At 39.2% G+C, this 22,209-nt stretch overlaps 1 protein-coding gene across 1 annotated transcript in view; it reads right to left on the bottom strand.

The window, feature by feature from the left end:
* Positions 1 to 22,209, bottom strand: part of LOC128685684 (sorting nexin-14) — a 395,830-nt gene that overhangs the window by 334,035 nt on the left and 39,586 nt on the right. The window contains exon 4 of the mRNA XM_070088102.1: positions 3,048 to 3,295. Coding sequence (XP_069944203.1) covers positions 3,048 to 3,295 — 248 coding nt within the window. The remainder of the gene's footprint in view (positions 1 to 3,047; positions 3,296 to 22,209) is intronic.

Raw genomic sequence — 22,209 nt, 5'->3', positions numbered from 1 at the left:
TATTTTTTATGGGAAATATTACTTCAGTTTTTGCCCATTTCGGTTTTCAACCAACATTCTGGAACAGATTAAGGACAAAAACCAGGGGTCCACTGTATTCTATTAGTACACTCTATATGGCTTTAATAAGTTAGGTAGAGAAGAATTACAGTTTTGATGTATTATATAAAAACTACAGTATTACAATTTAGCACAATTTAAAGCAATGAAACTGAAACAATTTTAAGTTGGAAGTAGTTCTCAATAGAACAAAATCAGCAAGACATCCTATTGGGGCAAGTGTTCCACAATGAAGCATTCTGGGACCATTGTTATGGAATGCCTACTTCAATGACCTTCATCTCATCCCAGGATCCTATGCATATGCAGACGGCTGTACACTGACATTCACTTATCCAAGAAATCCCAGCTGCTCTAAGCTACATCAATCACCAGCTAAGAGCTATATCAGCTTGGGGAAATAGATGGCAAGAAACATTTGCACCTGAGAAAACGCAAATGATGATGATCTCTAGGCACCATGATGGAATGCCGGTGCAGTAGTAAGGATGAATGGGAGGGTGTTGGTACCTGGGAAAGAAGTTGATATCCTTGGGGTGAAATTTGACTCCAAACTGACCATGAAAAACCATGTTGTAAATCTTGCAAACAAGGCAGCCAGAAAGCTTACAGCACTACGCCATATCTTTCATCTGCTTGACAGGAGGGGTTGCAAGATTTTGTGCGAGGCACAAGTACGCTCACACCTTGAGTATACTCTACTTTCTTGGTTCACCTGCCCCCCTTCTCATCTGCGACTGCTTGACAGAGTAGAGAACAAAGCAAGATGTCTCAACTTTTGCCTGGACCAATCCTGGATAGATCTGTCATTTCTGCACAGCCTTCAACACAGGAGGGATGTGGGTTGCCTTACTGTTATGTACAAGGCCAATATTGTCATAGTACCATACTTGGATCCACTTCGAGGACAGCGCGAAGCAAGCTTCTATACCACAAGACGGGAAGCAAGCAGCAACTCACTCTGGCTGTACCCTTCTCCAGAACATCACTTCATCTGAGATCATTTGTCCCCAGGATAACTCGAGTATGGAACACATTCGTACAGCATTATGATGTCAATGAGATAGTCAGTTGATCAGATGAAAATACTGGCCCACAGATGGCTCCAACTTCATCCTGTTCCCTACTTGTATGTTTCATAATGATAAAAAATGCTTTCAAATGAGCTGATGTAGGTAACAGCTCTTAGCTTGTCAATGAAGTTAGGAATCCTTAACCTGCAAATAGCTTGTCAATAAAGCTAGGGACCCATAACCTAATCTTATCAAACCCTGTGTAAAAAAAAAAAAAAAAAAAAAAAAAAAAGTAATTATTGAATAGTTAAGCAATCATCAAGCACAATTTACAATAATGAGGTTGAAACAATTTTAAGTGAAGTAAATGATCAAATAGTTGAGCAGTCATAAATTATTTAGTTGTTTTTTGAGTAACTGGTAAGTGTTAAGTATAGTGTTTGTCTGGTTAATTTTGGGTGATGAGGTGATTTCTAAGTAGGGCTTTGAATTGATTTGCAGGCAGGGGCCCTTTAGTGTGTTCTGGCAATAAATTCCAGATCCTCGAGCCCTTTATGCACATAATTTGGGGTACATAGTACCGTATCTTTAAAGGATGTCTACTGTTTTGGAGACTTTCTCGGACATTTGCTGTATGTGGGTATGGAATTTGAGACTGCAGTCAAGGTGGAGACCTAGATATTTGCCCTGTGTGTGTGTGTGTGTGTGTCTGAAAATGGGTGAACCATTTATCATTATGTTTAGCTGTACATTTGTAGCTCTGTTTCCAAATAGCATGAAGTAGGTTGTGTCTATATTGAGAGTAAGTTTATTGGTAGTCATCCAAGTAGATATTTTTATTAGTTCATCATTTACAGTGTCTGTTAGTATAGTTGGGTTTGGGCGAGAGAAGACATAAGTAGTGTCACCTGCAAATAAAACAAGTTGAAGGAATTTAGATGCATTTGGGAGGTCACTGATGCAAATGAGAAAGAGAAGTGGGCCAAGGACTCTACCCTGTGATACTCCAACAAGAACAGGTTGTGTAGTGGAGTTTACGCCATTTGTGTATACAAATTGGTTTCTACTGCTATGATTTCAAGAGTAAACAAATCACATCACGCATCCAATACACGTCTAATATGCATTCACGAATGCACCGATATTATTTGTATAATTATTGCAACCATGCAGCAATCTGAATAACAGTAAATCATCTATTTTCTGTGTGACTAAAAAATCAAAATGAAAAGCAAGCGTAACATAAGAGGGGCCTGGAGACATGACTAACGAACAGAAAAAAATGTTATTTAAGTGCCAGGAATGTATGTGCTGTTATTCTGGCCCCTATTATGAAATTGGCCTTTCTTGAATTTAGTAATTTCTGATCACCTTTTTTGTGTAGTTGAAATAGGTAAATGAGCAGTTTCTTGTACTCAATTGATAGAATAAATGGAGTTCTAGCAAAATAGCTATGAGTTTGATCGAGTGAAACAAAGGAATTGGCCCAAAATAGGGCTAAATGTGGGTGAAATAGTCGATATGTAAATATCCCTGAGACCGCTAACTTCGCGAGAGCATAATTTCAATAAGTTTTTCATCAAATTTCGAACTTTTGGTTTCATTACCTTTGGAAAAAGATTTTCTATCATTTCATTAGAAAAATTTATTTTTTTTTTAAATTCTTCGACACTATGAGCAAGTTTGCAAGCAGGGGTCTTGACACTCAAAGTGTTAAACATAAACTGTCATTCCACAGAGGAAGATGGTAACTAGATCAGCTTAATAATTTATAAAGTAAATAAATGCACTCACCAGTTATTATAGTGATAAAAAGAAAATAAGTATAACTAATAATAAAAAAAAGTACATATATAACAGAAGTATCATAGCCTGAAGCCTCATTAAACAGTAGAACAAAATGTGTGCAATGCTGAAAATAGGAGAAAAAGCCCAAACTTATTCATCAACACAATTTTATGTCTGCCAACTAACCTGCTTGACAGATATTTTGCAGGAAGAAGTGATGGTAGGACTGTGCTAATAACACCTCTCAAGTATGCTGTTTCATCATCACGTGACTTGAGCGCACGGTGTAACCCAGCTCCTGCTCTCAGGTACTGAACTACTGCTGCTTCTGAAGAAATATTGCCACGCACTCTTCTGCTGCCTTCAACATAAGCATCCAAATGATTTATTAGTGCTGGAAGCAGACGACCTATTATCACTGCTGTCAGATCAACCTGAAAATTGTGAAATAATATGTAACCAAGTGAATATTTTGGTAAACTGCTGTTTCTCTTTATAACTATTGTAAGTTCTATCTAGAAATAAAATTAATTCTAATTTCCATAATTTTTTACACAGTTCAGTTTATAAGCTAAAGGATGCTGGTGTACATTTTATATACACTAATATACTAGCATAATAGTACAATTAAAAGCCTTACTCTGCTAATGGGCAAGGTTGGCAAGAGTGGTGTTTTAATGGTCCTGGTAAAACCTTAGTCAAACTGAGATGCCACTACAGGTATTCAATTATAAATAAGTTAATTTGTTACTGGGTAGTCTTCATCACACAGCACATATACAGAGGACCCCCGAGTTTCATTATTAATGCTTTGACTGTTTTGGTCGTATATATACATCTTACGAGCCAGTGTTTCAGACGTATATATACTCAATAATTCTAGCGGCTTCAAATCAAGCGGAAGAAAGCTGGTAGGCCCACATATGAGAGAATGGGTCTGTGTGGTCAGTGTGCACCACATAAAAAAAATCCTGCAGCACACAGTGCGTAATGAGAAAAAAAAACTGATCGTTTTTTTGGAATAAAACGCAGACTTTGAGGTGTATTTTTGTATAGTATTTATCGATGTATTTGCGTTTTCTTGGTCTTAGGTGATAAAATGGAAAACATATTACAGAAATAGAGATGATTTTCATTACTTTGACGATGAAAACGTCCTTGAAACTGAGCTCAAAGTAGCAGAAATGTTCGATTTTTACCAATGTTCAGGAGTAAACAAATCACACCACACGTACAATACACGTCAACTGGGGAGTCTAATATTCTTTCTCTAGTGCACTGATATTATTTATACCATTTTTACAATAATGCAGTAGTCTGCATAACAGTAAATTTTGTATTTTTTTGTATGAATAAAAAATCAAAATAGAAAGCAATAATAATATAAGAGGGGCCTAGAGATGTGACTAATGAACAGAGGATATGTTATTTTAGTGCCAAAAATGTCTACCTTGTTTATTCTAGACCCTATTTTGAAATATGCATCTTTTTTAGTTTGCGTGAAATTGGCCAAATTGCCAATTTCTGACCACAATATAGGGTAGTCCAAATTGGTAAATGGGAGGTTTCTTGTACTCAGCTGATAGATAAAATGGAGTTCTAAAGAAATAGCTACGAGTTTGGTCAACTGGAACAACGGAATTGGCTGAAAATAGGGCTCAAAGTCGGCGAAATCGCCAATACGCATATGTCGCCGAGACCGATAACTTCGCGGGAGGGAGCGTAATTCCATGAGTTTTCGACCAAATTTCAGAAAGGGGCCTGAAACAAAGGGTTAATCCATTCCAGAGAGTCTGCTGAATGGCAAAATTCACGACTGGCAAAACCATTTTCCTCATAAGAAATAATGGAAATCCAATTAATGCATTTCAGACACCCAAAAGTATTAACAAAAATTATTTCTTTTAAAAATTAAATATAAATTTACATACAGAAAACAATGACAAATAAATATAAAGCACTAATAAAATAGATAAATGAACAAATAACATCACACTTACCTTTATTGAAGACTCTAGTTGGTGTAGGAGGTAGGTAGGAGACAAGAGGGAGGCTAGTTTATTATGCTTCAATATGACGCTAATATCATCTTTACTGCTTATTTATCTATCACACTTCATTTAATATGACATAATAAACAATATCAATAACATAGAAACATGATATATACTAGAATTAATAAAATATGTCATAATGTAAGTGAGGAGTAAGTGGTGGAGGTGTTGTTGTTGGGTTTATAAGGGCCACTAAAAGGAGCTGTACATATTAGTGGTAGTGGAGGCAGCAGCAGAAGCCACCACCACTGTTCACACTGAAACAATGTATGTAATTTATAAATAAGAATTTTTTTTTCTTAACAAGTCGGCTGTCTCCCACCGAGGCAGAGTGACCCAAAATGAAAGAAAATACGCAAAAAGAAAATACTTTCATCATCTTTCAACACTTTCACCTCACTCACACAAACACTATTTTTGCTGAGGTGCTCAGAATACAACAGTACAGAAGCATATACGTATACAGATACACAACATATCCCTCCAAACTGCCAATATCTCAAACCCCTCCTTTAAAGTGCAGGCATTGTACTTCCCATTTCCAGGACTCAAGTCCGGCTACAAAAATAACTGGTTTCCCTGAATCCCTTCACTAAATATTACCCAGCTCACACTCCAACAGCTCATCAGGTCCCAAATACCATTTGTCTCCATTCACTCCTATCTAACAAGCTCATGCACGCTTGCTGGAAGTCCAAGCCCCTCACCCACAAAACCTCCTTTACTCCCTCCCTCCAACCTTTTTGACGACGACCCCTACCCCGCCTTCCTTCCCCTACAGATTTATACGTTCTCCATGTCATTCTACTTTGATCCATTCTCTCTAAATGACCAAACCACCTCAACAACCCCTCTTCAGCCCTCTAATACTTTTATTAACTCCACACCTTCTCCTAATTTCCACACTCTGAATTTTCTGCATAATATTTACACCACACACTGCCCGTAGACAGGACATCTCTACTGCCTCCAACCGCCTCCTCATTGCAGCATTTACAACCCAAGCTTCACTCCCATGTAAAAGTGTTGGCACTACTATACTTTCATACATTCCCTTCTTTGCCTCCATAGATAATGTTTTTTTGTCTCCACATATACCTCAATGCACCACTCCTTTTTTCCTTCATCAATTCTATGATTAACCTCATCCTTCATAAATCCATTTGCTGACACATCAACTCCCAGATATCTGAAAACATTCAGCGGATGGGTCTATGAAGGATGAGGTGAATCATAGAATTGATGAGGGGAAAAGGGTGAGTGGTGCACTTAGGAGTCTGTGGAGACAAAGAACTTTGTCCTTGGAGGCAAAGAGGGGAATGTATGAGAGTATAGTTTTACCAACACTCTTATATGGGTGTGAAGCATGGGTGATGAATGTTGCAGCGAGGAGAAGGCTGGAGGCAGTGGAGATGTCATGTCTGAGGGCAATGTGTGGTGTGAATATAATGCAGAGAATTCGTAGTTTGGAAGTTAGGAGGAGGTGCAGGATTACCAAAACTGTTGTCCAGAGGGCTGAGGAAGGGTTGTTGAGGTGGTTCGGACATGTAGAGAGAATGGAGCGAAACAGAATGACTTCAAGAGTGTATCAGTCTGTAGTGGAAGGAAGGCGGGGTAGGGGTCGGCCTAGGAAAGGTTGGAGGGAGGGGGTAAAGGAGGTTTTGTGTGCGAGGGGCTTGGACTTCCAGCAGGCGTGCGTGAGCGTGTTTGATAGGAGTGAATGGAGACGAATGGTTTTTAATACTTGACGTGCTGTTGGAGTGTGAGCAAAGTAACATTTATGAAGGGGTTCAGGGAAACCGGCAGGCCGGACTTGAGTCCTGGAGATGGGAAGTACAGTGCCTGCACTCTGAAGGAGGGGTGTTAATGTTGCAGTTTAAAAACTGTAGTGTAAAGCACCCTTCTGGCAAGACAGTGATGGAGTGAATGATGGTGAAAGTTTTTCTTTTTCGGGCCACCCTGCCTTGGTGGGAATCGGCCAGTGTGATAATAAAAAATAAAAAAAAAATTCACTTCTTCTATACTCCTCATCCCCAATTTGATACCAATTTTTCTTTATCTAAATCATTTGATACCCTCATCACCTTACTCTTTTCCATGCTCACTTTCAACTTTCTACCTTTACACACACTCCCAAACTCGTCCACTAACCTTTGCAATTTTTCTTTAGAATCTCCCATAAGCACAGTATTAGCAAAAAGTAACTGTGTCACTTCCCATTTTGTATTTGATTCCCCATAATTTAATCCCACCCCTCTCCCGAACACCCTAGCATTTACTTCTTTTACAACCCCATCTATAAATATATTAAATAACCATGGTGACATTACACATCTCTGTCTAAGACCTACTTTTACCGGGAAGTAGCCTCCCTCTCTTATAAACACCCTAACCTGAGCCTCACTATCCTCATAAAAACTCTTTACAGCATTTAATAACTTACCACCTATTAGATATACTTGCAACATCTGCCACATTGCTCCCATATCCACTCTATCATATGCCTTTTCTAAATCCATAAATGCAATAAAAATTCCCTACCTTTATCTAAACACTGTTCACATATATGCTTCAATGTAAACACTTGATCTACACATCCCCTACCCACTCTAAAACCTCCTTGCTCATCTGCAATCCTACATTCTGTCTTACCTTTAATTCTTTCAATAATAACCTTACTGTACACTTTTCCTGGTATACTCAGTAACCTTATTCCTCTATAATTTTTACAATCTCTTTTGTCCCCCTTCCCTTTATATAAAGGGACTATACATGCTCTCCGCCAATCCCTAGGTACCTTCCCCTCTTTCATACATTTATTAAACAAAAATACCAACTACTCCGACACTATATCCCCCCCCCCTACTTTTTACATTTCTGTCATGATCCCATCAGTTCCAGCTGCTTTACCCCCTTTCATTCTACGTAATGCCTCAAGCACCTCCCCCACACACATCCTGCTGTTCTTCACTCCTAAAAGATGGTATACCTCCCTGGCCAGTGCATGAAATTACTGCCTCCCTTTCTTCATTGAGATTTAAAAGTTCCTCAAAATATTCTCGCCATCTACCTAATACAGTGGACCCCCGGTTAACGATTTTAATCCGTGCAAGAGGGCTCATCGTTATGCGAAATAATCGTTATGCGAATGAATTTTCCCCATAAGAAATAATGGAAATAAAATTAATCCGTGCAAGACGCCCAAAAGTATGAAAAAAATTTTTTTTTACCACATGAAATGTTAATTTTAATACACACAAACTGAAAAAGGCATGCACAATTAAATGACACTTACTTTTATTGAAGATCTGGTGATGATTGATGGGATGGGAGGAGGGGAGAGCATTATCTTCTTACTGTTTAGAAGGGGAATCCCCTTCCATTAGGACTTGAGGTAGCAAGTCCTTTTCTGGGGATACCTCCATCTCCCCATCTACTAACTCCCCTACTCTGTTTCTAACTGACAAATCCATTCGTTCCCTAGGCTTTCTTAACTTGTTTAACTCACTACAAAAATTTTTCTTATTTTCATTAAAATTTTTTGACAGTGCCTCTCCCACTCTATCATCTGCTCTCCTTTTGCACTCTGTCACCACTCTCTTCACCTCTCCATATACTCTACTCCTCTTATAACATCTCTTATAAAAACTTCTCATAAGCTACCTTTTTCTCTTTTATCACACCCTGTACTTCATCATTCCACCAATCACTCCTCTTTCCTCCTGCACCCACCCTCCCATAACCACAAACTTCTGCCCCACATTCTGATACTGCATCTTTAAAACTATTCCAACCCTCTTCAACCCTCCCACTACTCATACTTGCATCAGCCCACTTTAATTTATAAATAAGAAACATTTACACTTACTTTGGAGGAGATGTTAGTTTAATTAGTTTGATGGAGATGCTGGCAGAGGTTAAGGGTGGTGAAAGATAGTAGGGCAGCATATGTTCAGTGGCCCTATACACCTCCAACAACACTGGAGAGTTACTTTCATATCATTTTTCTATTGCTTAATCGCTTAACTTACTTGCTACACTTTATCGCTGGCTGGCGCTATAGCCTTTATCGATACCTGCTACTTTAGTATCAAACATACTGTAGAATCACTGAATTACTGAAGAAGGCACATTCTCCCCTCTCTCTTCTTCCTCCACTTTTTTATTTTGCTATGAGTTTTTTCTTGAATTCTATTGTGTTTCTTTCCTTCTTTACCAAAGGACTGGCACTCGGAGCTTTCTTTGGGCCCATGGTGGCTTATTTAGCATTTGCAAGCACAAAAAAAAATGGATTATTATGAAATATATCGTATGAACCCATGGGGCAATGGTCACTCACCCACAAATCATGCCACACTAACTCTGAATGTTGTGTGGGAGCCTTTGTGTACGCCTGGCCGCTCCCAGACGCACAGACACGTCCCGTACGATGGGCAAATCACGAACCGCAAGACTATATTTTGATGAAAAAAGTTGCCGAAAGTCGGATTTCACGAAAGTCGCAGCTGCCGAAACACGGGGGTCCACTGTAGTACTGTCATACTGCCCTCTTGTACGAGGTCTTTCCTCCTATCCTCTTTCCTTTCACACTTTCACCCTATACAGTGAAGCCCCAGTTTCTGTCTTTAACCCTTTCAGGGTTTCTGACGTGCTAGTACGGCTTACGCACCAGGGTTTTTGACATACTAGTACGCCTAAATTCTAGCGCCCTCAAATCTAGCGAGAGATTGCTGGTAGGTCTACATATGAAAGAATGGGTCTATGTGGTCAGTGTGCGCAGTATAAAAAAAATCCTGCAGCACACAGTGCGTAATGAGAAAAAAAAAACTGACAGTGTTTCTGGTTTAAAACAGCAACTTTGCACTGTATTTTCTTATGGTATTTATGATGGTATTCTAGTTTTCCTGGTCTCATTTTATAGAATGGAAGACATATTACAGAAATTGAGACGATTTTGATTGGTTTTACAATGAAAAGTACCTTGAAATTGAGATCAAAGTAGCAGAAATCATCGATTTTTGCCAAAGTTCAAAAGTAAACAAATCATGCTAAGCATCCAACTGGCGAGTCTAATATTCTTTCACAAGTGCGCTGATATTATTTATATCATTTCTACACTAATGCAGTAGTCTGCATAACAGTAAATCATCTATATTTTGTGAGAATAAAAATTCAAAATAGAAAGCAAAACAATGTAAGAAGGGCATGAGGATGTGACTAATGAACAGAGGAAATGTTATTTTAGTGCCAGGAAGGTCTTTCTTGTTTATTCTGGACCCTATTTGGAAATTGGCATCTTTTGAAATTTGTGTGAAATTGGCAAAATTGCTAAATTCTGACCAATTTATTGGATAGTTGAAATCGGTAAATGGGTGGTTTCTTGTACTCATTCGATAGAAAAAATGGAGTTCTAGCGAAATAGTTATGATTTTTGTTGACTAGTACACTGGAATTGGCTGAAAATAGGGCTCAAAGTGGGCAAAATTGCCGATACGTAAACATCGTCGAGACAGCTAACTTCGCGAGAGCATAATTCCCTAAGTTTTCCATCAAATTTCATACTTTTGATGTCATTATGATTGGGAAAAGATTCTCTATCTTTTCATAAGAAAAAATTATTTTTTTTTTTTTTAAATTTGTCGACCCTGAGAACAAGTCTGGGAGAGGGCCTGTCAACCCTGAAAGGGTTAATTTGTTCTAGAAAGTCTGACGAAAACCAAATCCAATGAAAACTGAAGCAATATTTCCCATAAGAAATAATGCAAATCCAATTATAATCTGTTCCAGACACCCAAAAATATTAACAAAAAATACATTTTACAGAGGATAACTATAGTTTTACATACAGAAAACAATGAGAAATAAATATAAAGCACTAATGAAATGGACAAATGAACATTTAAATCACTTTTACTTTTATTGAAGACTCTTGTTGGCGTATGGAAGACGGCGAGGAGGGGAGAGGGAGGAGCAGTTATCTCTACCACCATCACTACCACCCTCTACCACCATCACAACCACTACCACCCTCTACCACCATCACTACCACCCTCTACCACCATAACTACCACCCTCTACCACCATCACTACCACCCTCTACCACCATAACTACCACCCTCTACCACCATCACTACCACCCTCTACCACCATAACTACCACCCTCTACCACCATCACTACCACCATAACTACCACCCTCTACCACCATCACTACCACCCTCTACCACCATAACTACCACCCTCTACCACCATCACTACCACCATAACTACCACCCTCTACCACCATCACTACCACCCTCTACCATCACTATCACCCTCTACCACCATCACTATCACCCTCTACCACCATAACTACCACCATCACTACCACCCTCCACCACCATCACTACCACCCTCTACCATCACTACCACCATCACTACCACCCTCTACCATCACTATCACCCTCTACCACCATCACTATCACCCTCTACCACCATAACTACCACCCTCTACCACCATCACTACCACCCTCCACCACCATCACTACCACCCTCTACCACCATCACTACCACCCTCCACCATCACTACCACCCTCCACCACCATCACTACCACCCTCCACCACCATCACTACCACCCTCCACCACCATCACTACCACCCTCTACCACGTGTTTCTCGCCTTCTTTATCAAAGGGCTGGCACTCAGAACTTCCTTTGGCCCCATGGTGGCTTATTTAGCAATCACACTCAATAAACAAGCACAAAAAAAATGGATTATTACGAAATGTTTTGTATGAATGCGCAGGGTAATGTTCACTTGATGAGAAACAAAGCCAGACTGACTCAGAATGCGTGCGTGGAATGCTTTGTGTGGGCAAGGGCAGACGGACACGCTCAGTATGGTGGACGAAAACTAAGGTGAACGAAAACTGGGACATTATTTCGACAAAAAAAGCCGTTGAAAACTGAATTCAATGAAAACCATAGCAAATGAAAACCGAGGTTCCACTGTACAGGTCTCCCTCAACATTCGCATTTTCAACTTTCACGGGCTTCACACATTCGCGAATTCCCAACCGCCAAATTCCCACCTGCCAAATTCCCAGCCGCCAAATCATATTTAAATTTCCCACCACCCGCGAGTCCCTACTACCCTTCTTCCGACCCAAACAACTGGCAGCCAGTTTCCCCACCACTCAGTGTGGTGAGTGTTTTGTTTGTTCATTATTTGCTATTAAACTACAGTATAAATAATGTCAACCCATTCATGACTGAATACTGGAATGGCTATTCAGACAGGTATTGGACAGTGACATCATATGTTTACTCTTGAACACGGCAAAGAATCAAACATTTCTGCTACTGCTAATAATAATAATAATAATAATAATAATAATAATAATACGATAGAATTGAAGGAAATTGTACAAAAATACGAGGGTTGAAGCAGTGGTGGAAGAAGTGGTTGAGGCATCGTCAGTCAGTGTGCCTTTGTTTATGCTGGAGTGTGCATTAGTCTCCACACTTCCAAACATTTCACAATAATTCATTGTGTTTGGTGCTTGTAGATTGAGTGCGACTGGAGTGGTAGAGGCAGTGGTTGAGGCAGTGGTATTTAATAAGATATATGTTGTTAATAATAATACATGTTATTATTAATAACATGTATTATTATTATTATTGTTAATAACATGTTATTAAAAACCACTCCCTCAACCACTGCCCTGCCTCAACCACTGCCTCTACCTATGTCTCTACCACTCCAGTCGCACTCAATCTACAAGCACCAAACACAATGAATTATTGTGAAATGTTTGGAAGTGTGTGGAGACTAATGCTCACTCCAGCATAAACAAAGCCACACTGACGATGCATCAACTACTTCTTCCACCACTGCTTCAACCCTCATATTTTTGTACTATTTCAATTCTATCGTATTAATAATAATAATAATATGATAGAACTGAAGAAGGAAATTGTACAAAAATACGAGGGTTGAAGCAGTGGTGGAGGAAGTGGTTGAGGCATCGTCAGTCACTGTGCCTTTGTTTATGCTGGAGTGAGCATTAGTCTCCATGCTCTTCCAAACATTTCACAATAATTCATTGTGTTTGGTGCTTGTAGATTGAGTGTGACTGCCACATAATTAACCATGGGCCCAAAGAAACTTGCTAGTGCCAGCCCTTTAGTAAAGAAATTGAGAAACATGATAGAACTGAATAAAGAAATTGTACCAAAATACGAGCAGTGCGCCACAGTGGTTGAGGCAGTGGTTGAGGCACTGGTGTAGGCAGTGGTTGAGGCAGTGGTATTTAATAACATACATGTTATTAAACCATAACATGTATGTATTTAGTACAATATTTTATGACATTTTCATGTGTTTTATGATTGTTCATGGTTCAACAAGTTAAGGAAGCAGTATTGTATTATATTAACCTACAATATATTGGGGCACCAAACATTCGCAAGGCTCTTGATCCCCTAACCCTCGCGAATGTTGAGGGAGACCTGTATATAAATTTTCAGACTTATGCTACAAAATTTCAGCTTTTACCCTATAAAATTTCAGCTTTTACCCTTTTACTAGTCCTTGGTAATGAAAATAACCCTCAAAGCTATGAACTAGGTGAAGTAGAGCTTGATCATACAGAACGTGAAAAAGACTTGGGAGTCTTGGTAAGCAGAAATCTAATGCCAAGACAGCAGTGCCTAAGTGTGTGCAACAAGGCTAACAGATTACAGTGGACCCCCGGTTAACGAACTTTTTTCATTCCAGTAGTATGTTCAGGTGCCAGTACTGACCGAATTTTTTCCCATAAGGAATATTGTGAAGTAGATTAGTCCATTTCAGACCCCCAAACATACACGTACAAACGCACTTACATAAATACACTTACATAATTGGTCGCATTTGGAGGTGATCGTTAAGCGGGGGTCTACTGTACTTGGATTTATCTCAAGAAGTATAAGTAACAAAAGTTATTTTACAGCTCTATACATCACTAGTGAGGCCTCATTTAGATTATGCCACTCAGTTTTGGTCTCCTTACTACAGGATGGATATAGACTCATTGGAGAACATACAGAGAAGAATGACTAAAATGATTTACTGTGTAAGGAATCTCCCGTATGAAGATAGGCTTAAAGCCTTAAATCTCCACTTTCTGGAGAGACGAAGAATGAGGGGAGATATCATTGAAGTGTGTAAGTGGAAGACGGGCATAAACAAAGGAGATATTAGCCCTTTCAGGGTTTCCGACGTACTAGTACGGCTTACGCACCAGGGTTGACGTATTAGTACGCCTAAATTCTAGCGCCTTCAAATCTCGTGAGAGAAAGCTGCTAGGCCTACATATGAAAGAATGGATCTATGTGGTCAATGTGCACAGTATAAAAAATAAATCCTGCAACACACAGTGTGTAATGAGAAAAAAAACTGACAGTGTTTTTGGTTTAAAACAGTGACTCTGCACTGTATTTTCTTATGGTATTTATGGTTGTATTCTAGTTTTCCTGGTCTCATTTTATAGAATGGAAGACATATTACAGAAATTGAGATGATTTCGATTGGTTTCACAATGAAAAGTACCTGAAAATTGAGCTCAAATTAGCAGAAATGTTCAATTTTTGCCAAAGGTCAACAGCAAACAAATCATGCCACCCGTCCAATACACATCAACTGGCGAGTCTAATATTCTTTCACAAGTGTGCTGATATTATTTATACCATTTCTACACTAATGCAATAGTCTGCATAATAGTAAATCTTCTATTTTTTTTTTTTGTGAGAATAAAAATTCAAAGTGGAAAGCAAAATAAATGTAAGAGGGGCCTGGGGACGTGACTAATGAATGGAGGAAATGTTATTTTAGTGCCAGGAGTGTCTGTCTTGTTTATTCTGGACCCTATTTGGAAATTGGCATCTTTTGAAATTCATGTGAAATTGGCAAAACTGCTAATTTCTGACCACTTTATTGGATAGTATAAATCGGTAAATGGGTGGTTTCTTGTACTCATTCAATAGAAAAAATGGAGTTCTAGCAAAATAGTTATGATTTCTGTCGGTTAGTACACAGGAATTGGCTGAAAATAGGGCTCAAACTGGGCGAAATTGCCCATGCGTAAACATCGTCGAGACCGCTAACTTCACAAGAGCATAATTCCGTAAGTTTTCCATCAATTTTCATACTTTTGGTGTCATTATGATTGGGAAAAGATCCTCTATCTTTTAATAAGAAAAAATAATTTTTTTTCCCCAAAAAATTTTCGACCCTGAGAACAAGTTTAGGAGAGGGCCTCTCGACCCTGAAAGGGATGATAAAGTACTGAAGGTGTTGAACCAGGTAAGAGCCAGGAATAATGAATTTAAGTTGGATAAATTTAGATTTAGAAAGGGCATAGGTAAGTACTGGTTTTCTAACAGAGTTGTGGATGTATGGAACAATCTTCCTAGTAAGGAGATCGAGGCTAGGACCTTGGGTAGCTTTAAAAAGAGATTGAACAAATATATGAGTGGGAGGGGCTGGGTTTGATTTGTGTCACTGGGTAGGGGAGTAAATTCTTGGATAGCTTTGGGTAGAGGTCATTTTGATAAGGACATGACCTGTATGGGCCAGTAGGCCTTCTACAGTGTTCCTCCATTCTTATGTTCTTATGAAATTTCAGCTTTTAACCTATAAAATTTCAGCATTTAATATACAAAATTTCAGCTTTTACCATATGTGGCATGCAAAGAGTATGTTACAATTCATTCGGCATATGTTCACACTCCCATATACAGTGCTAGTCATGGCATTATGCCGCCCCTCCCCCACACATGTAACAAAACAAAAACATATACCATGAAAGATCATAATATATAGTGGAACCTAGGCTTACGAATGTCCCACCATGCGAATTTTTCAGGATACGAACAGTCATTTGATCGATTTTTTTTGCTTCTGGATACGAATGAAATTTCAGGATGCGAACTTCCCCCTCAAGGGAGGCTCCTTGGTGAGGGGCTCTTGATCAAGGGAATTGGATCTGTGCTCCCTTTCCCAGTTTTTAAACTGCAACATTAACACCCCTCCTTCAATGCAGGCACTGTACTTCCCATCTCCAGGACTCAAGTCCGGCCTGCCGGTTTCCCTGAATCCCTTCATAAATGTTACTTTGCTCACACTCCAACAGCACGTCAAGTATTAAAAACCATTTGTCTCCATTCACTCCTATACGCTCACGCATGCCTGCTGGAAGTCCAAGCCCCTCGCACACAAAACCTCCTTTACCCCCTCCCTCCAACCCTTCCTAGGCCGACCCCTACCCCGCCTTCCTTCCACTACAGACTGATACACTCTTGAAGTCAATCTCTACATGTCCGAACCACCTAATGGACAACATAATCCCGCACCTCCCCCTAATCCAAACTACGAATTCTCTGCATTATATTCACACCACACATTGCCCTCAGACATGACATCTCCACTGCCTCCAGCCTTCTCCTCGCTGCAACATTCATCACCCACGCTAATAATAATAATACACTGCAGCAGGCCTGTTGGCCCATACTAGGCAGGTCCTTCACACTCCATCCCACTAACAGAATATTTGCCCAACCCAATTTTCAATGCTACCCAAGCAATAAGTTTTCATAATTCTATTTACTCATGTGCAAGTCCCACTCACATCCAACCCCTCTCACTCATGCAATTATCCAACACAAATTAAGAACATCAGAACATAAGAAAGGAGGAACACTTCAGCAGGCCTGTTGGCCCATACTAGACAGGTCCTTTACAATGCTTCCCACTAACAAAACATTTGCCCAACCCAATTTTCAATGCTACCCAAGAAATAAATTTTGATGATTCTATTTACTCATTATGCAAGTCTCACTCAAATCCAACCCCTCTCACTCATGTATTTATCTAACCTAAATTTGAAATCACTCCACGTTTTAGCTTCAATAACCCTACTAGGCAGACTGTTCCACTCATCAACTACCCTCTTTCCAAACCAATACATACTTTCCTATATCCTTTTGAAATCTAAACTTCTCTAATTTGAATCCACTATTGTCGGTTCTTTCTTGAAGGGATATCCTCAAAAACCTTATTTATATCCCCTTTGTTAATATCCATCTTCCACTTATAAACTTTGATCATGTCTCCCCTCATTCTTCATCTTACAAGTGAATGTAGTTTAAGAGTCTTTAATCATTCTTCGTACGGAAGATTTCTAATGCTACGTATTAATTTGGTCATTCTACGCTGGATGTTTTCTAGTGAATTTATATCCATTCTGTAAAATGGAGACCAGAACTGAGCTGCGTAATCTAGGTGAGGCCTTACTAATGATGTATAAAGCTGTAAAATAACTGCTGGACTTCTGTTGCTTACACTTCTAGATATAAATCCCAGTAATCTATTTGCTTTGTTACGTACGTTTAGGCACTACTGTCTTGGTTTGAGGTTGCTGTTTACCATAAACCCCAAGTCCTTTTCGCAATCTGTATGGCTAAGTTCTACGTTATTTAACTGATAAGTACAGTACTAGAGTTATGGACACTCCCGAGCTTCAGAACCTTGCATTTACCTACATTGAACTGCATTTGCCACTCTTCTGACCAGGAACTGAGTTTGTCTAAATCCCCCTGAAGTTCCATGACATCTACGTTTGAATCAATTATCCTACCTATCTGTCATCGGTGAATCTGCTCACATAACTAGTAATTCCCTCATCAAGGTCATTGATATAGTATATATTATAAACAACAGGCCCAAGACTGATCCCTGTGTATAAATAAGCCGTAGAGTTAATATTAGCATCATATTGAAGTATTTTGTCACACCTCCTAAGAGCAGGAATTCCAGTAAAACAGATTAATGCCATTTCAATTAATTTAACCCTTAAACTGTCCACATCTATATATATGTTCACATGCAGTGGGCTCCAAACGTAGATCAACGTTTTTTTTCATTCCTTCAAATTTGGTGCGATAGGCCCAAGTCACCTAGACATGAAAGAATGGGTCTGTGCACTCAGTGTATGCACTATGAAAAAATCAGGGACCACTTAGTACCTTGTGGGAGCACCAGTTCAACTGAGCACCAGCTAGAGCAAATAGCATGGCAAACACCAGTGATTCACTGATGTCATGTCATATTAACCCTTTCAGGGTCCAAGGCCAAAATCTGAAGGGGTGCCCCAGTGTCCAAGGAATTTTGAAAAAAAAAAAAAAAAAAAAAAAAAAAAAAAAAAAAAAAAAAAAAAAAAAAAAAAAAAAAAAAAAAAAAAAAAAAAAAATTCTTACAGAATTAAAGATATTTTTGTGAAGGTAATAAAACAAAAAAAAATTCTGATCAGTACTTACCGAGATACAGCGGCGGGAAGTTGACCCAAAATGACCGGGTGGCGGCAACATCAGTGACTTCCGCAAAATCGCATTTTTTTATTTTACGCTTTTTATACTTTTTTCTTTTCTTTCCTAATTTTTTTCTTTTTCTAGTAACATTTGTGGCCTGTGAGACCAGTATAATGTATATTGTATAAGTGTACACTCATTGTATTCAACACAATAACTGCACTAATTTATCATTATATTGCTTACAAGTTTATTGTAAACAAAATGATGAAAATATTAGTGCAGTTATTGTGTTGAATACAACAGTACCATATAGTACCATATGGTACAATGGTGCCATAGGGTGCAATGGTACTATATGGTACAACTGTACCATATGGTATAATGGTACCATATGGTACAATGGCACATGATACAATGGTACCATATGGTAGAATATGATACAATGGCACCATTTGGTACAATGGTACCATATGATACAATGGTACCTTATGGTACCATATGGTGCAATGGTACCATATAGTACACTGTACCATACAGTACAATGATACCATATGGTTCATTGTACCATATGGTACTATATGGTACTGTTGTATTCAACACAATAAACACACTAATATTTTCATCATTATTTTGTTTACAATAGTTGTTTACAACAAAAACATGCAAAAATGTTGTATATTAGTAATGTTCTATTGTATATGTATTTACAAATGTACAGGAACTCGACAAGTTCCTATAGGTGGATGACAAAGCGCTTTGTCTTGGAAACTGCCAAGTCACTAGCTAGCTTGCATCGCCACTCACTCAGTCCTGGCTGGTGTCTAGTGCCACCAACATCTATTGACCATATGGTACACAGTATCATATGTTACAGGGTACCATATGGTACACTGTACTATATGGTATAGGGTACCATGCAGTACAGGAAAACATATGGTGCAGGGTACCATATTGTGCAGGGTACCATATGGCATAGGGTGCCATATGGCACAGGGTACCATATGGTACAGGGTACCATATGGTACAGGGTACCATATGGTACAGGGTACCATATGGTACAGGGTACCATATGGCACAGGGTACCATATGGCACAGGGTACCATACAGTACAGGACACCATATGGTACAGATACAGGAATAACTATGGAAATAAGTCACCCTGACTTTTTTGGGTTATCCTAGGATTTTATACATATGCTACTATGTATAATAATCCATGTAATTGTATTTCTGTACACCTGAATAAACTTACTCAAGCGCATGTGGCATCGTAAGTAAGTTTATTTAGATATACACAAATAAAGTTACATAGAATATCATACTCAGCAGCATATGTTTGGAGAACCTAGGATAACCCAAAAAAGCCAGACTTATTTCCATCTGGGTCCCTGTACTATATGGTACAATGTACCATATGGTATAATGTACAATATGGTACAATGCACCATATGGCACATTGTACCATATGATACCATTGTATGACATGGCACCAATGTACCATATGGTACCATTGAACCATATGGTACAATGGTACCATTTGGTTCAAAACCATTGAATTCCTCTTCAGCTCCACTTCCATCAGTCTTAGAACTTAAAGTTGTGAAGAGGAGAGTCAGAATTCGCCAGGAAAGTGAGTGGGGAGTTAGAGCTTCCTTGCTGCCAGGCATGTTGAACAAAGCTACCTTGGCAGCGTTCCCACAATGCCATGCAGGCGTCCAGATTTTTTCTATAGTGTGCACACTGACCACCCAGACCTATTCTCTCAGATGTAGGCCTACCAGCCTTCTCGTGCTAAATTTGACACCGCTAGGTTTGGACCCTCAACGTAAAGCCGTAGATCTACGGCGCGGACCCTGAAAGGGTTAACACTCACATTTTAAGAGGAAAGTAAAAATAGGTTAGATAAATGCATGAGTGGGTGTGGGTGGGTGTGAATTGGACCTGACTAGCTTGTGCTACTGGGTCAGATGTCGTGCTCCTTCTTTCAGTGGATGTGACCTGACTAAGTGGGTCATTGGTCTAAGCTGGAGGAAGATATGGACCTGCCTTGCATGGGCCAGTAGGCCTGCTGCAGTGCTCCTTCTTTCTTGTGTTCTTATGTATTCGGCTGGCTAGCTCGCTGGCTTGGGCTGTCTCTGTCTGTATCTGTCTATATCTCTATCTGTCTATATCTGTCTACCTATATCTCTATCTGTCTCTATCTCTGTCTCTCACATGTACTCATAAATACAATTATACATAATGTAAATTACCTAGGATAACCCAAAAATTCCATCCAAGGGCTATACAGTGTTTGTAGATATAAGACATAAATAAACATGACACAAATAATAGCAGTGTCACTTGCTCAGCAATCAGGGAGCGGCACATACACCACAAACCAACAGGTTTACTAGCTGCTCCCTGAGACAGACAAGCAGATGGAAAGACACACACACACAGGCAGACAGAAAGACAGATAAGCAGAGCTAGGCAGACAGATAGATGTACAGACAGATAGATGTACAGATAGACAGGCAGATGGACAAATAGACAGGCAGACAGACAGACATACAAAGACATGTTTGTGTGCAAGAGAAAAAACATATAAAGGCAAGGTTCCCTCCCGCAGCGCACATTCATCAAATGTTGCTTATCTGACCCCTGTCGTAACACCATTATTCAAGGAGGTTCATACTCCAGCATGCCTAAACATTGCTGGGACCTATAAATACTTTGTATATATTTCTAGACAATAGTAAATGACCAGGGCAGGTGAAAATGTTCACCTGTCAGTGTGATTGTTACAATTTGAGTACCATTTTAGTACATAATATTAGTGTCAGAACAAAGACTGGCTATGAAATCACAAGAACTATTATAGCTTGTAAATATCAGAACATAAAAATTACATAAATTAAAATTAAAACGCGAAAAAAGGTAAATCGGCAACACTTCTGCAAGTGGCAGGACTTGATGTTGCCGTCGGGCGAGCATCCAGAGCCAACTTCAAGGTCTTATATATCAGTAAGTACTGGTCCTAAAAATTTCTTTTTTTTTTTTTTGGTCTTATACCACACACAAAATTGCCCTCTTCAATTTAAAAACAAAAAAAAAAACGATTTTTTTATTTTTCAAAATATTTGGAGCACCATGCAGGTGAATGTAGATATGCGTTTGGAGAGTTTAATGGTTAAATGATGAAAATTGACTCAACATACGAACAAATCGGGATACGAACGAGGTCACGGAATGGATTAAATTCATAAGCCGAGGTTCCACTGTATATAAACCATACCCCCGGCCGGGATTGAACCCGCGGTCATAGAGTCTCAAAACTCCAGCCCGTCGCGTTAGCCACTAGACCAGCTAGCCACAATAAGATTCATCCAACTAGGTATATTTCTACACCATAGGAAAGTTAGCACAGGCACCTCTGTGACCACAAATGCAAGTTTTTACAGACGAATCTCCAGCTAGCGTGGCCGTGACGAACTCTAGCTCAAGTCCCTTTACCGGGTGAGCGGCGACTGCCGCTCACCCGGTAAACTTTAGTTTACTTGTATTTGAAGGTTTGTTGTTTTTTTTCACTATTTTATTTTTTCACATAACTTATGTGGCCTATGAGACCAAAGTAAGGTGCAATGTACATATATACACTCGTTGTATACAACACAATAAGCACACAAACATAATTATCAATATATTGTTTACAAAACTTGTTTACAAAAACAAACAATACAAAAAATTGTTTATTACTATTGTTCTATAATATATATACCAATATACAGTCACTGAACAAACTCCTAGAAGTTCTGCAGCTTGTGGAACTCTGTGAAACATGGTGTCATACACAGTGGTGTTTTACACTCTTACACATAAAACATGGTGTCATACACAGTGGTGTTTTACACTCCTCACACATAAAACATGGTGTCATACACAGTGGTGTTTTACACTCTCACACATAAAACATGGTGTCATACAC

This window comes from Cherax quadricarinatus, chromosome 23, assembly GCF_038502225.1.
Source record: "Cherax quadricarinatus isolate ZL_2023a chromosome 23, ASM3850222v1, whole genome shotgun sequence".
Taxonomy (NCBI): domain Eukaryota; kingdom Metazoa; phylum Arthropoda; class Malacostraca; order Decapoda; family Parastacidae; genus Cherax; species Cherax quadricarinatus.
This window is presented reverse-complemented; position numbering and strand designations above follow the sequence as displayed.